This window comes from Manis pentadactyla, chromosome 6, assembly GCF_030020395.1.
Source record: "Manis pentadactyla isolate mManPen7 chromosome 6, mManPen7.hap1, whole genome shotgun sequence".
Classification (NCBI taxonomy): Eukaryota; Metazoa; Chordata; class Mammalia; order Pholidota; family Manidae; genus Manis; species Manis pentadactyla.
The window spans coordinates 114,602,972-114,618,353 of NC_080024.1; the positions used below are offsets into that span (position 1 = coordinate 114,602,972).

A 15,382-nucleotide genomic window follows, 5' to 3' on the forward strand; every position below is an offset into this window, starting at 1 on the left:
TTTTAAAAAAGACCCTTTAAGTCATATAAAAAAATCCTTAAGAATCCATAATCTATATACAATGCTTAGGTCCTTGCAGTGAAAAGAATATAATTATGCTCATGTGCTCATTTTCTAAAGTTCCTGTGAAAGCTGTTTGTCAAAAGTGACCACAGTCACTAACTAATCCCTATTAAACAGTGACAAGGTGTATATCCACTTGAATTACTTTGAAAAGAGCCCTTTTATGCAGAATCAGTGAAAAGCATGGTTACCAAAGTCTTTTTATACCATTAAACACCAGTTTCATTTAGATCACTTGAGTTTCAAGGTAGAGAAATTTCACATGTGGTTGATTTGAACATTGTAGCCCCTGCATTATTAAGAATACCACTTGTGATGATGGCAAAATTTTACTGTACTTGGTCAGGTTTGGCTTACCAGATTTCTACCATCTCTGTTGCAAATAAAGAAGAATGTGCTGGCTCTGAAGATGGCAGATACTGAATTAAGTTACAGAAATACCACATAAATGACCACCTAAAACAAAACAAAACAAATAAGCCAAACATCTCTTCCCAGTCTTAGTCAGGGAAATGGTAGGTGGCAGCCACTTTGAGTGGGAGTGAAGTAGTTGCTTGGAGAAGTTCAAGGGTGGTGCTAATAAACTCGGGACGTTAAGAGTCCAAGATGAAAGATGAGTAAAAAATGGTTATTCACTTAGTAAATCCTCTAACTGATTGATTAAAGGATGGTGACCTGTCCTCTGCAGAAGAGCACAGCACAACAGCTTAGTCATGTTGCTGGGGAAGACCAAACAAAGGCTGGCTTAGTAACTGCCCTCAAGTGTCTGCTAAATCATGCTGGAGATGCAGTACCTTTAGTGCTCTTCCACCACAATGAAAAGAGGAAATTGTAGAAACATTTGGCTTAATGTAAAGACCTTCTTAAAAGAAAGGCTGATTAATGCTGGTGAGTAAAGGTGCTCTAAAAGAGCAGCTCTGAGGAGCTTTGGGTCCCAGAAGGAGAGAGGTCCCTTCTGGGAGGCCAGAGCCCTGCGAGCTCCTGTGGCTTTAGGGCCAGGCCGGGTGACCTTGATTCCTTCCTGCCCTTGTCTTGGTCTTTGATGACATCAAAGTTTATACCCCATTTGAGGGCCCTAGAAGATAATCCTATGAACAACCCAGAAAGTTCTTATGCTCTAAATTCTTGCCAATTTCTATATTAAAACCATGGCTTTTGTTACTTGTTTTGTGAAATCATAAAAAATAATTTTTTCCTACCAACTTGGCACATACAAAGCTTATTAATTTATGAACATATTTTATTTTGGAGTTGAGGTATTTTTCTAAGTAAATTGCTAATTTGACATCATCCTATTAGTTAATATGCCCCTCTTTAAATTCATTAAATAGTAATTGGTCAATTTAGAAAGTTCAATTATTTCTAAAAGGAGATATTTCATTTTACTTAATTCTTAAAAATGACATCCTAAATAAAGTAATATGGTTTGTGTCATAAAGGTGAGGAAACTTCGATTCAGCACCCCAAGCTTAGTTGGATTTTTTGGAAATCTCAGGGATAAAATGTTTTAGAAAAAAATCTGACGATCTCTGATTTTCAGTGTGACCATTGTTTTTGTTTATTTTATCTATGGTGGTTGAATCCTAAGTAAATCTGTTTCTGTAAAATGCTACCAATTTATGAACAAGTAAAAAAAATGAGGAGTTTGAAATATATTGAATGACCCAGTAGTAGTGATTATATTCTAAGAATATCATGTTTATTATAAAATGGAAATTTCATTGCCAGTGGTTTCAAGTTCCAAACATTTGAGTTAATAGCAGGCAGGTAGCAAGCATGCCCCAAAGCAGCAGATAATATCAAATGCTCATTGACTCTGGAAAATAGACAAACCCATATGCAGGGCCCACCAAACACCAGAAGGGTAGATGATTGGCATATGAAGTGTTCCAGGTGCATCTTCTGCCCACGAGTATTTCCCATAACAGCATTTTATGATGCCCATGGGCCAAGGCTGTATTCGAGTTATAGTCCACCATGGTTACTTGAAAACTAAAGGTTTGCAAATCCCAACCAAAATGCAATACCCATTGCCACTTACGCAGTACCATTATCATCCTCTTTTTCATGTGGGGGGTAGTTTTACAGGTATGTAAGCTGAGTGCCATTGATCCTCCTTATTTGCAGATTCCATGTTTGCAGAATCACCTGCTCACTAAAATATAACTCTAAAAGTCGATATGAACAGAGCTTTTCAAGTCGTTAGTAGACAGGCACAGAGTGGTGAAAACTTGAGTCCTCTGTGCACACACTCCCAGATGAGGTCCAGCCAGGTAGTGTTCTGCCTTCCTGTTTCAGCTCCCATATTTTAAACAGGTGTCCTTTTTACAGCCTGTTTAGTGCCACATTTTTGCTTTTTGTGTTTTTGTTGTTGATGATGCTGCTGTTTAAAATAACCCCCGAGCAGTGTATCAACATGCTATTCAGGGTCCCTACGTGCAAGAGGGCTGTAATGTGCCTTATGGGAAAACACGTGGGTTAGATAAGCATTTATCGGGAAGAAGTCACAATGCTGTTGCTGTGCATTTGATATTAATGATCAGTAATATATATTAAGGGGTCTTTGAAAAGAAACACATATAAAACAAGGTTATGTATTGATCAGCTGCTGACAGTGTCATAACCAGAGGTTCACAGGAACTTTAACCCTCTATTTCCCCAGGAGCAGTGGATCAGTATTCACTAACTCATCACTCATGGCAATTTCATAGAGCATAATTATGAATAACTGGGATTGACTCCATTTGTGCACTGATCTGCTCTCTGGTCCAGCTCTGCTTTTGCCACTCAAGTCTTGCATTGGCCTCCACTTGGGCAAAAAACCCACTCATCATAGATCATCTATTTTGGATAGGAAGGATTATCTCTATTCCCTTAATCTGCCTTCTGTGACTTTCCATCCCGGCCTTTGGACACACCTCTTGGTACATATTGAAATCACCTATGGGTTCTACATCTGAGTCTGAGTTAATTAGTCTGGGGTGTACCCCACACATTACTATTATTTAAAGCTCTCCATATAATTCTAATGTGTAGCCCATTTTGAGAACCCCCAGAAATGAGTCATAGCTCTGTGGAAACAATCACCCAAGAGTAAGTAACATCTCTGAATTTTGCATGCCAATGTAGGACTTTGTTTCCCAATTATGATATAAAGATGAATGTTTAAGTAACTAAGCAAATGGTTGGGGTATACATCTGACTCTACTCTAACCTGTAATAAAAGTAAACTTCTCAATTATCAGCATTTCTTTATCAGTACCTCTTCACTTCTCTTTAGGTGAACTAACTGGATTGGAGTTGACCATATATAGGATTTAATTTTAAAATCTGTCCCCTTATATTATCCTTTTCTGTTATTGGACGTACACAGTTCTCAATGCAGACAGATGGTGTTGACATTTTCAATTACAGACACAGACATTTTTTTAATTAGTTGATGTCAGATAACAGGATATGCTGAAAACCACTGTTTTCCTACTGTTACTGTTTTTTTAAGCTTTCATCTTTGGAATCATATTTAGCTCAATAATTATAATTAGCAGCCTAGCAGTGGTATCCTGAAAACTACCCATAATTTTGACCTTACCTTCCTGTTTCTTATTTCTGTTTGAAAAAGAGGCCACAATTGAAAAGAAAAAGAAAAAAAGTATACATGTAATCATTCCACATGGTACATTTTGGCTTTTCCAAAAGGGGACAGGATGGGGGTTTTCTTTTCCTTCAAAAATGTCTCATTAGTTCCTCATTTAAAAGGAGCCTATGAGAATAATGCTATCAAAATCTGTCAGTAGGTCCTTCAAGAGAATATTCCAGATGCTTCCCTACACCCTTGTGCAGGCAAAAATTAAATGTAGTACTGGTAGATTTGTAGACACATAGGAATTTTAAATGCCTCTCATTAAATTATGTTGTTTACAACAATGGTATCTATTTTAAAAGCTCCATTTTTATAAACTGAACTTTGTTATTTTTTAAATTACTCTTCCAAAATATCCTTTCTGTCATACTTCATGGAGTTGTCCACTGTGCACAGATTGATTTATGCCTTTTTCAATACTAAAGGAATAAAAAGTAGATAAAAGGAAAGAAAAAACTAGTTCCTAACATGACATATTTTTACTTTAGTGTTTCTTAATTTTATATGATAAAAAAAAGCATGGTTTGAAATAATTTTCCACTAAGATGTTTTGAAATTAACTTTTAAAAATTACTTACCATGTTATAAAAGTTCAAAAACAGCTATAACCTTGAGTATATTTTATGTTTATTTGTGAAATAAGAAAGAAGTCAATCTAGGTATCACCTGGTTTATTCACATTAGTAGTTAAAGCACCTCCCTGTGTATTTTCTTAATCTTTATCAAGCAGCACTTAAATGGGGACTATAAGCAAGTATCTGTCAGAAATAGAAGTGAGGATTTTTTTCCTAGCTTAATTTTTTTAATCTTTACATTTTCTTTTAATATTCATTTCTATGGTGTTGCAGCTGACTTGACATGTAGACACTGTTCAAATGCCAAGGAACTCTCTATATTGCTCGTGCATGTTGTGTGCTCATAGAAATGGAAAATGCATTGTACAAACACAAGAATTTTAGAAAGTAACATGTTAACTTTTTGGAAATAATTATGAAACTTTGAGATGGTTTCACATCTTTTTTCAAGTTAGCAAACAATACTTGGCTTCTTCCGACAAATAAAGTGAATGACTCTAATGTGTATAGCACAGTAAGAGAACTCTCTTCCTAACTTGCCTTTTTGGACACTGTCTACTTCCTCTTCTCCAACCCAACCCCCTTTATTCAAACAGACCAAAGAAGAAAGAGAAATTTCTGACAAAGTTATATTTTTGCAGCAAGGAAGCTCTCCATTCCTTGAGTCTCAGGTAAAAAACAAACATAAAGGAATTTTCCCAAAGGGAACTGCTCTTCAGATGTCAGTGTTATTAAAATGTCTTCAGTTTTTATTTTCTTTTTAAAATTTATCTTGTTTTAAAAACTAAGGTAGGTGTATCATTTTTGCTTCTGGGGAGGGGAAAAAAGAATTTTCTCACTATCTTGGTCATTAGTTATCCATCATTCCTTTCTGGCCTTGCTCCTTCGTGATTATATCTGTGTGTGGTCATTGAAGCCTTATGATTATACTTTCTAATAATATTGTTAGGACTTTGTACTCTGTGCTTTTACCCATAGGGTGATACTAATTTAGATGACCTTGATTGATTTTGAAAATGCTGAACTTTTATTGGTTTTCCCACTAGCCGAGTGTGATACAGAAAATGCAGGAAGGAGACTCTGCGGGCTCTGTGGTTACCTCTCATCAAATAATTTTCCAGAAAACTGTCCCATCAACCCTAGAGGTTATTTTTCAATTCATTTCACTTAATCCCGCACCAGCATGTAGATTAACCTGTAATCCTTTTAAGGCATGCAGATTTCTAGATTGAAGAATGTGTTCAGGCTATTATAAATATGCAGATAGAAAACATTCTAGTTTAAAATATAAACCAAGGGGCTCATATGCTTCTGATTTGATTTCTCTTCCCTTTGTAACCTCCTTGATTAATTAGCTGCCTGCTCATATGCTGTTAGCCTTCCCAAATATAAAAGTCTCTTAACTTTCATTTCTTCTCCCTTATTGGAACTAACACTAAGGAAAATGGCAAGGAAACTACTCAGACAATGAATTTCAGTTGTAAATAAGATTGGAACACTGTGCAGACTCCTATGGCTCCACCAATGTACCAACAGTTTGAAATATTTTATTACAATGCCTTGAACACAGGCATACTTGATATTTACTGGATAATAAGCATTATAGTGGATTCAGTCTCTTGCATATGGAAGTATAATTTACAAACATGGAAAATGATATTCAGAGAAATTTGTGGAATTCTGACAAGTTCTTTATGAGAACAGATAGGAAATACAATTTTATATTTAATACGGAAAACAGTCTTTTGGTGTCCACACAAAGCTAAATAACTTGTACAACAACTTCAATAATGTCACTTGATCTTGAAATATAAAATGATCAGAACTTTAGCATAATATGAAATATATTTCTTGCAAAGTTTACCACAAAAGTGGGTTCCTGTATAAAGAAATCTGAAATTACATCTCTACATGCAGACTGTATTCCAAGTTGAAGGTTAGAGTTTATAAATTTCAGCTGAGAAGAGACTGCAGCCATAGTGACACCAGCAGCCCAGTGCAATCACATCACACACCTGAGTGTAGCTCTCTCCCTGATTTTCTTAAAGAATTCTTATTTTTAAAATGAAGTAGCATCAGATCTTCTAACTTAGCTTTTATATTTCAAATATAGGGCACAGAGGATTGGGTTATTGTAGACAAAATACCCACAGAGGTAGTTGACGGTGATTCGAAAAAGATTGTGACTTACAAGGTGGTGACCGTGAGCAGTAGAACTGGTGACATTCCCTCTGAGCTGTTAAGATCTAGTGTCCTGGAAATGCAGAGCTTCGAAGACTTGGCCCGAGAAATGCAACTGAAAGAAGAAAGCAAACAGAAAATATACACTCTAGGAAAATCGTACGACACCGTTTCAGGAAGAATTGTTACCATGACTGGAAAAACTAAAGAGGGGGAGAAGGTAGGGCCACCCTCGGTGCCGGAAGCTTTTCAGAAAACGGAGGGAGGACCGTGGGAGCCGGTGCAGGTCACTGCTGTCCCGGCGGAGTCTGAGGTCCTGGCCACCACGGCCCACGAAAAACCTAAGAGCGGACCCGAGGTCCACACCCCTAAGCGGAGATTGTCCGAGTCCCTGGCACCCATCAAGGAAGCCGAGTCCCGGCAGCAGAGTCCTGAGGATGAGGACCTCCGGAGAGCCCCAGGCGCGGGGGCCGAGGCCTTGCAAGTGGGCCCCTTTGGGCCCCGGAGGAAGAGCCTGTCAGAGTGGAGATACTCCCAGGAGCCGGCCGCCGCCGCCCATTACGTTACCGAGTCGGCCGCGGCCCGAGTTGTGGTAACCTGCAGATGCCAGCATGACCTATTTTTGAGGCAGCGCCCTTCCACCCTGAACCTTTCCGTTTCTCTTGCTATTTGGCTTTATGTTGAGAGCAGCCAACCCAAGCTTTTTCTTTTTCTTTTTCTTTTTTTTTTTTTCTGTGGTTTAAATCAGCCCCGCAGCCCAATGTGAGCACTGAAACGTTTGCCATTTGATTTCCCCACGCCGGTCGGAGAGGCCGTGGCACATGCAGCGAAGGGGAAAGTGACCCGCTTAAACCGGCGCTGCCCTGGACCTAATCACTCCCTGCTTTTCCAAACGAGAGCTCAGGGTCACCGCCATTTGCTCTTTTATTTCCCATTCTTTTCTGTTTCCAAAGTCTGTACGGTAGATGCCTTCAACCTGCCACCCTCTTTTCCGCCTAACCGGCTGTGAGTGTGTACGCGCCTCCGCACCTACCTGTCTCTGTGCTTGACTCTCCGTTTCTTTGTTCACTCAGAGTAAACAGTCTTCTGGGGAAAAGCTCATGGACGGCTCCGACATCTTCAGTTTATTAGAGTCTGCAAGAAAACCAACAGAATTCATAGGCGGGGTTGCTTCCACTTCTCAAAGCTGGGTTCAGGTGGCCATTTGCTTCCATGCTTGGTGGTCCTGACTCTGCCGTTTACCTTTCTTTATACCTTTTTTGGGAGGCTGGGGCTGTGTGTGTGTGTGTTTTGCAGCCAATTTTGGCTTTGCCTTAAACACCTCCAAGGTGTCTTCGGTTATTTTCCTTTGTGCCTGTGTCCCATTATCTGTCCTATGCCTTTAGTTCCATGACAAGAACATACCTACAATATTCAAAAGGCAATCTTGTTGAGGAATTTCAACAGCATTTAATTTTTTAAAGCATTTTATGTTGCTGGCTAGATCTAAGAAAGCAGCCTAAACAAATGTGAATGTGCTTTGATTTTGTTTTTGCTTTTTAATATTGTGTTTTCTACAGCATTTTGCTTCTTTTGCAGATATCCCAAAGCTGGCAGTGCAGGTTTGAGTGTGTATGTGTGTCAGGGCAGGGGTAGGCAACAGAGATTCTGGTGGGTGGAATGAGAACCAATTTATATTTTCTATATAAGAGACTGGCTTTAAGCATCCTGGTGAGTGGCTGCTTTTCTGTTTGTTTTTGACCTTCGTTTATGGAAAGACAGACTGACACCACAATCTTTTTCCATGCAGAAAATTGAAACCAAGACAGAGTCCAGCAAAACAGAGACTGAAACAACCCAGCACCCCCAGCTACTCAGCACTGAGAAGGTTGTGCAGGAAACTGTGTTGGTGGAGGAGAGACATGTGATGAATGTGCACGCATGCGGGGATGCTGCTTACGTGGCTGGAGATGACGCAGGTGCCACAGCACAGGCAGTGTCTGCTGACGCCTCCAGCTTCAAAGGGAAGGAGGGCTCTGCTCTAACCGAGTGGGCTAAAGAGGAAAAGGGGGAGGTGACCCATAAAGCTGTACTCGAACAGGAAGAAATGGCTGTTGTTTCCTGTGAGCCAGAGGAGGAGCAGAGTACAACACTCCACGTTTCTGAAACTTTGGAACAAAAACCTCATTTTGAGGTAACTGGTGGTTCATGTTACTGTAGCACTAAAATTTACTTTTCTGAGTTTATTTTTCTGCCCTTTCCAAGTGCAGTTGGTTTCTCCTTTTTTCCTACTTGCATGGTGATTATGGGCCTCCATGCAGTGTCCATCTTTGGGGTTACATGCAAACATACATAGTGATTATTGGCAGTCTTTAGTTCCAGGAAATGTTTTCTCTTCTCATTGTAATTATTGTAATTGTCAATAAACCTAAGGAAGGCGTGACCAGCCAAGAGAGTAGAAAAGTTGATTAATTTATTTCTGGTCAATATATTTATACAGGACCCAAAACAATACTTTCCCAGGTACCAAATGCTAGAACTTTATTCTCTATCCTCTTGTATTGAGATTCCTGCAGTATGTGTAGGGGTTTATGTCTTATTACTTACTCCTTCTTTCAAAGAAGTTATAAAATATAAAGCTAATTTATGATTTTTTATCTACTAAGATTTGTTTATGAGATAAAGGAGGGGAGATGTAAAAATTGTTCTTTTCAATTTCCTTCAAAATGTTTTCCTTTACCTGGAACATTCTATATAAAAAATGCTATGGAATTCTGGGAGACTGTTTGACATTTATCTGTTGTATGTCTTATTCCCCAACTTAACCCCATTAATAGGTAAACATTTATTTCCTACTAACCTGTGCTTATGTATATCCATCAAGAATGGAGGGGGGAAAAAACAACCAAAATTGTGTGTTTGTGCAAACTGTAATAGCCACTGTATCTACCTCCTATTGGTACAGTCATCAACTGTGAAGACAGAAACCATCAGCTTTGACAGTGTTTCACCAGGAGGAGTAAAGCTAGAAATCTGTACTAAGGAAGTGCCGGTTGTTCACACAGAAACAAAAACCATAACATACGAATCATCCCAGGTAAGACAGGCTATGAAGACCAGGGCCCTGGCATTTCGTTTTACCCCTTTGATGGCTTTGTGCATTTAATTATAGATACATGATATTTAATTCATCGAGGGCCCAGCAACCAGATTGTCTCTCCTAAGACTGATACAATAATTGTAATTTTATTACCTATCAAGGAATAGTAGGTGATTTAAGCAGGTCTTCATATATCTCAACATGTAGAGAAAGGCTCAGAAACCTATTTCCCTAGCCATAGATAAGAAAGACTATTAGTTCAACCAGTCACTGCTCACATTTCTAAAGTCCAAGTTTTTTAAGGACAGTTAACTCTGGCTGTGTTTTGTTCAGTATTTTTGCTCATAGTGGCGGCTCCCAGGTGCTGACTGAACAGCACAGGAATTGGGAGAGATAATGAGATGAATGTAATGCTCAGGCTTGCAGAGCAAACATCTGAAGGAGTAATGTAAGTAATCTAGTGTGGTGTCTGTTCCTTTGCTTGCTTAGGTCGATCCTGGTGCTGATCTGGAGCCAGGCGTGCTGATGAGCGCACAAACAATCACATCTGAAACCACCAGTACCACGACCACCACCCACATCACCAAGGTGAGTGGAGTGGGAACTGTTAAAAGCAAGGCGTTTGCTCAGAACTTCTCCCAGGTTGGGCTGCATGAGCAAATAATTACATGGCTATCAGGATGCCAGGACAGCCGCTAGGAGCTTTCATAACCTCTGGATTTATGGTGCATGTATCCTCTGCCAGTTTCTGTTGAGGAATGTGCATTCTGATACCCTCTGCTTAACACTTAATGCCAGAGCTTAGCATATGGTAGGTGTTTCAGAAACACTGGCCAGCCAAACCCAAAGGAATCCATTCTGTCCTTGCTACTGAAGTTAACAATTTTAAATAACTGCCATAGAATTCTGTTTCAATTCTTAAACAATGAATGATGTTCCTTAAAACTTTGTTAGCATTTTCTGCCACTTCCCCCATTGAACAAAGATTGTTCCTCCAAGTGGGTAAATTTATAACACTCCTGTCTTGCTTTCAGACTGTGAAAGGAGGCATTTCAGAGACAAGAATTGAGAAGCGAATTGTCATCACGGGAGATGCGGACATTGACCATGACCAGGTAATGCACATGTGACGGCAGAGAGAACAGAGAAAGACTAGTTGGCCCTATTACTCCCAATGCTATTCTTCCAGGCCAGCATGTAGTCAAAACAATTTTCTAAATTAACTTTCCGATAGATAATGTATGATTCCTTTGGCAATCATGGTACCTCAAGTGTAAATTGCATATGTAGATCTAGCTCATAAGTCTCCAGCTTGCTACTGATCTTGCATGTTCCACCTCCTTTTTGTCTTCACCCTTCTGTGATTTCCTGGGGATAGGCGCTGGCTCAGGCAATTAAAGAGGCCAAAGAGCAGCACCCAGACATGTCAGTGACCAAAGTAGTGGTCCATAAAGAGACAGAAATCACACCGGAAGACGGAGAGGATTGACCCCAGGTAAGTGGTGAGGCTGATTCTTGAGGCTCAGCCTCAGCTGGCATGTGGCATGGTACACTTCCCACTCATCCTGCCTTTCCTTTTTTCTCTCACTGGCATTTGTTGAGCTGGTTGCCAAGAGGATGGAGAATTGGCTTGTGGATGCTGGTTCATTTCAGATTTGGAGGTTCCATCCTGTGGACTTTTTATGTGCATTGCCAGTTAGAGCATAAAGAAGAGGCAGGGTCTTTGCTCGCTTGGTCCCACTGGTATTCCCTTTTAATCCATGCCCTGTTCTCTTTGCATTATCCAAATTTGAAGGGTCATATTTGATTTCACTTGCTATGTGGCCTAATCAGAACTAAGGCAGTTTTGTTCTGAAAAGTACACTGTGTATGTTCCAAATACTGGGGAAATAAAATATACCCCTTTCTCCTTTTGATGACAACATTATCACATTGTAAACTTTCTCTCCAACTGTGTTTGGTTATAGCCTGTTTAGTTTCGCTTTGTTTTTTACTTTGAAACCTGAGTACCCACTTTCCATTTTGGATGTCTTATGTTTTCTGTAGTCTTTGGGACAATTTTTCGCCTTTAATACAGCATTATGTCTCAGGAGGAGACAAAAATGCAGACTTATGGTCCTACTATACTCCAGAAAATGCATGACTTTTCAGCTGCTGTTGGCCAGCATCAAGAGCAGACAGCCTCTTCTGTGTGTGCACAGCTTGCTATGCATACTCACCTGCCCTGCAAGAACTCACGGGACCCTGAGCATCCCTAGAGGGCTTTGAATGCTGAAAGCAACCCTTGAGCTACTTGCACACTTGGTTATGTGATAAAAGTGTTTTAAATGCTTTGCATGTATAAATGAAATAAGATCCCTAATGTTGGTTGAAGGACTATGGATCAATGCGTGGCTTCTCTTAAAGAAAAAAAGGAACATAAAAATCATCCATTATGTTCCAGTGAGTAATGTAATTAGATAGAAAGCAAATAGAGGTCTTCTTCAGTGAGCTTTAGCCACTTGGGTGATGTGGTCCTTGTTTATGAGAAAGCAAATCAGTGACTTACACTGGTATTTTATGATATCCTGTCAAAAAGAGTATTTAATGCCCTGCACGATACTCTTTTTGTGGCCCTGATTTTAGGAAAACTCTCAGATGTTTTGAAACAAGAAACTAATGCAGCTCTCTTTTCTACAGGAATAACAGCCTGCACATGAGTCCAGTCATGAGAACCATTAGGAAAACCAGAGCCTATATGGATTTCCCTCTTCTAACCCAACTGACTTATATCTGCCATGGAATTTTCAACCCAGAACCAAACTTGACCATTAATAAAGACACTGGCAGAGAGATTGTCCCATAATAAAGCAATCTGAATCAGCATCACTAAACTGATACTGCATGAAGCAACGATCAATTCCAAAAAAGCGGCATTTTTAATTTTCACAAAATGTCTAAGTTTTCAGCTATTACCTGCACGTTCATAACCAACAATATAAACAGTGATCTCATGTAACACATAAACAATTCATGCCTTTCATAGTTTATTATTATTGAAGCCGAAACAAAATTGCAATTTCTTAGGTGACAGATCTTTTGTTTACAAATAAATGACAACTCCCCTAAAATGCTAGAAGCTGTCTAGATCTGGTGTGTCGGGTCATCCCAGATTAGCTGTGCCAATAACCGAGTTTATTCAGTAAACAACTTGAATCTTGTACTTGTTTCATCTGATTTTATTACTCTCACCCATAAACAATAATGACTTTCTGATCCTCTGGAAATATTTAATGCTTACAATCCTGCTTTGTGTATCTAATTTAATTCATTATAAGGTAGTACTGAGTTTAGCATATTAATGTGATTTCTTCCTTGTCGTCAGCTTTGGTCTATATTCAATCTGGAAAGCTTCCCAGGGTCCCATAACAAGTCCTAAATATGTAAATTGTCTTATTTTGGGAAGAAAACCTGTATTTTTGTTAGTTTACAAAATTAAGAAATTTCACTCCAGAAAAACCTGCTGGGCTTTTGTTGTTTTCTTTTTTGTTTTGTTTTGTTTTTTCTTCTTCCTTGTATTTTGTAATTGATTTTTCTTCTTTTACTTGAAAAACGTGTTTGGTTTCCAAATCTGGTCCATATTTACAATTTAGTTCAGAGCCAAGCCTTAAATTGTACAGAATTTCCACTGTAATTAAACTATTAAGTGTTTAGTTATAAATAGCCTTCAAAAAGATATATTCTCCATTACACTGTCAACTGCATCACACAGCCCATGGTGAATGTATGTTTCTGCATAGAGAAATAAAAATGGTAAATGCATTTAAAACTCTAATCCTCTCTGTGTAATAATTTTAATATTGTATGTGTTTAGCCCAGAGGTAGCATTTGCATGGCATCAAAGGACTTATTCATCTGCATTTAAAAAGCCTGTCTTTTCTACAGGATAAAAAGTATATACAGTTATACAGTGTACAGATTTTTTGAGTTATTGGAGAAGGGGAACAAAATACATACATATAAATGCTTCCCTATGAAGGCCTTAAGAAGTACCACTGATTATCACAGAATCTCATTTTCAAAGTGTTTGTTTTATGTTTTTTTTTTTTAGTAAGGAAAGAGTCTCTGATGTAAACCCAGTGTTTCTGGGTGCTTTTAATCTACCAGAGAGATACTTATATCTCACACGTCAGTTCCATAAACAGATTACCCTGTACAGTCCACAAAGGCCCAGGCAGTGTGTTCCCTCAGCTCATCTACATCAGTCTCCTTGCATGCCAGGGACTAAGAGTAAGACAGGCATTTCCTACCATGTAATGCTTGATCTAACTTTCTGATTTATTTTAAACTCTAACTTAAAAAAATTTTTTTTCAGAAAATTGTTAGTTTGACCACATATATTGGTCTTATTGAGGAAGTCAAATTCTTATCATTTATCTGTGGAGGAGTTATCTATCAGCTTGTCCTTAACGTCAATACTAAGTATTCATTTTAGGAACTGAAGCATCATTTTAATTGTGTTTAAAGCCAATTGAAAAATGTATTGAGAGAAATTAACATTTTATTGGTACGTGATTGTAAGTGGCCTCCTAAGGATGTCTGTCCCCAATCTGCACAGATATCAAGTTGTATCTGTGTTTTCTGTTTTTTTATTTAAATTTTTTATTGTGATATAATTGACATGTAACATTAAATTAGGTTCAGGTGTACAACATAATGAGTCCATACACTGTGAAATGATCACCATAATAATTTAGTTACTATCCATCACCACACATAGTTAGGAAAATGTTTTTTCTTGTGATGGGAACTCTTAAGAACTACTCTTAGCAATTTTCAAATATGCAGCACAGTATCATTAACTATAGTCACCATGCTGTCCATGTTTGCTGTATTAAACCAAACCTAATGTTTTTGTGTTTCTCTATCCTCAGAAAAAAAAAATGCTTGTTCATTTTTATAAAATTATACATTATTGGGGAAGTTAGACATTTTCAGCTTTCTTTTCCTTCTATTGTGTTGCTCAGAATGTTTTCGGCCTCTACCCACTGCTATGTAGGAATTAGAAACCCACTCCCACATATTTGGGTATTTCTGACAGCAGTGGCTCATTTCTAGTACCAAAGTTTGTATCTACCATTTATTGCTGCATAATAAATTACCAAAAGGGTAGCAACTTAAAACAATGAACATTTATTATCTTGACATTTCTGTGGGTGAGGGGTCTGGGCATGGTTTTACTGTGTCCCTCTGTTAGGCTGTAATCCAGGCACTGGCCAGTGCTGGGATCTCACCTGTGAAGACCCACCGGGGGAAGGATCCACTCCCAAGCTGTTCTGGCTGTTGGCAGAATTCATTTTCGTGTGGTTGTAGGACCTTGGCAGCTTCTTTAATGCCAGCAATAGAGAAGGAGACTCTGCTTGCAACACACTTTTACATAATACAACATAATCAAGGGAGTGACTTCCCATTCTTTTTTTGCTATATTCTGTTGATTAGAAGCAAGTCACAGGTTCTGTTCACAGCATCAAAAAAATTTTTAATTTAGGAGATCAATCGATCCCTGTCCCAAATCCAACAGTTTTAAAGCTGGATCCTACTAATGTAATGAAACTGGCTTAGCTTGCTGCTAAACTCTTAGGTCATCTCAGAACATTTCTTTTAGCTATTACTACTAATACAGAAAACTATAGCATTGCATTAAGTGTGAAGAAAACCCTTAGATATTACACTTTCAGGACCTGAAGAATTCCACTTCAGTTAGCTATTTGCCTCACAGAAAAGAAACATTTCTCAGTGCGCTCTAAGATTCAGGCTGTAAGAAAACAAGTATTGATGGTTCTGCTATAAACCTGGTGTTGATAA

General features: G+C 38.7%; 1 protein-coding gene across 25 annotated transcripts in view; it reads left to right on the top strand.

Annotated features, from left to right (window-relative positions):
• Nucleotides 1-13,352, top strand: part of EPB41L3 (erythrocyte membrane protein band 4.1 like 3) — a 146,084-nt gene extending 132,732 nt beyond the window's left edge. For 9 of the 25 annotated variants that reach the window (XM_036905885.2, XM_036905886.2, XM_036905884.2 and 6 more), the window contains 9 exons: nt 5,325-5,423; nt 6,392-7,051; nt 7,533-7,655; nt 8,249-8,632; nt 9,404-9,535; nt 10,028-10,126; nt 10,573-10,653; nt 10,917-11,033; nt 12,218-13,352. In XM_036905885.2, coding sequence (XP_036761780.2) covers nt 5,325-5,423; nt 6,392-7,051; nt 7,533-7,655; nt 8,249-8,632; nt 9,404-9,535; nt 10,028-10,126; nt 10,573-10,653; nt 10,917-11,027 — 1,689 coding nt within the window. In that variant the 3' untranslated portion in view covers nt 11,028-11,033; nt 12,218-13,352. The remainder of the gene's footprint in view (nt 1-5,324; nt 5,424-6,391; nt 7,052-7,532; nt 7,656-8,248; nt 8,633-9,403; nt 9,536-10,027; nt 10,127-10,572; nt 10,654-10,916; nt 11,034-12,217) is intronic. The other 16 variants (XM_036905896.2, XM_036905897.2, XM_036905899.2 and 13 more) reach the window with 4 other exon arrangements.
• The last annotated feature ends 2,030 nt before the right edge of the window (nt 13,353-15,382 follow it).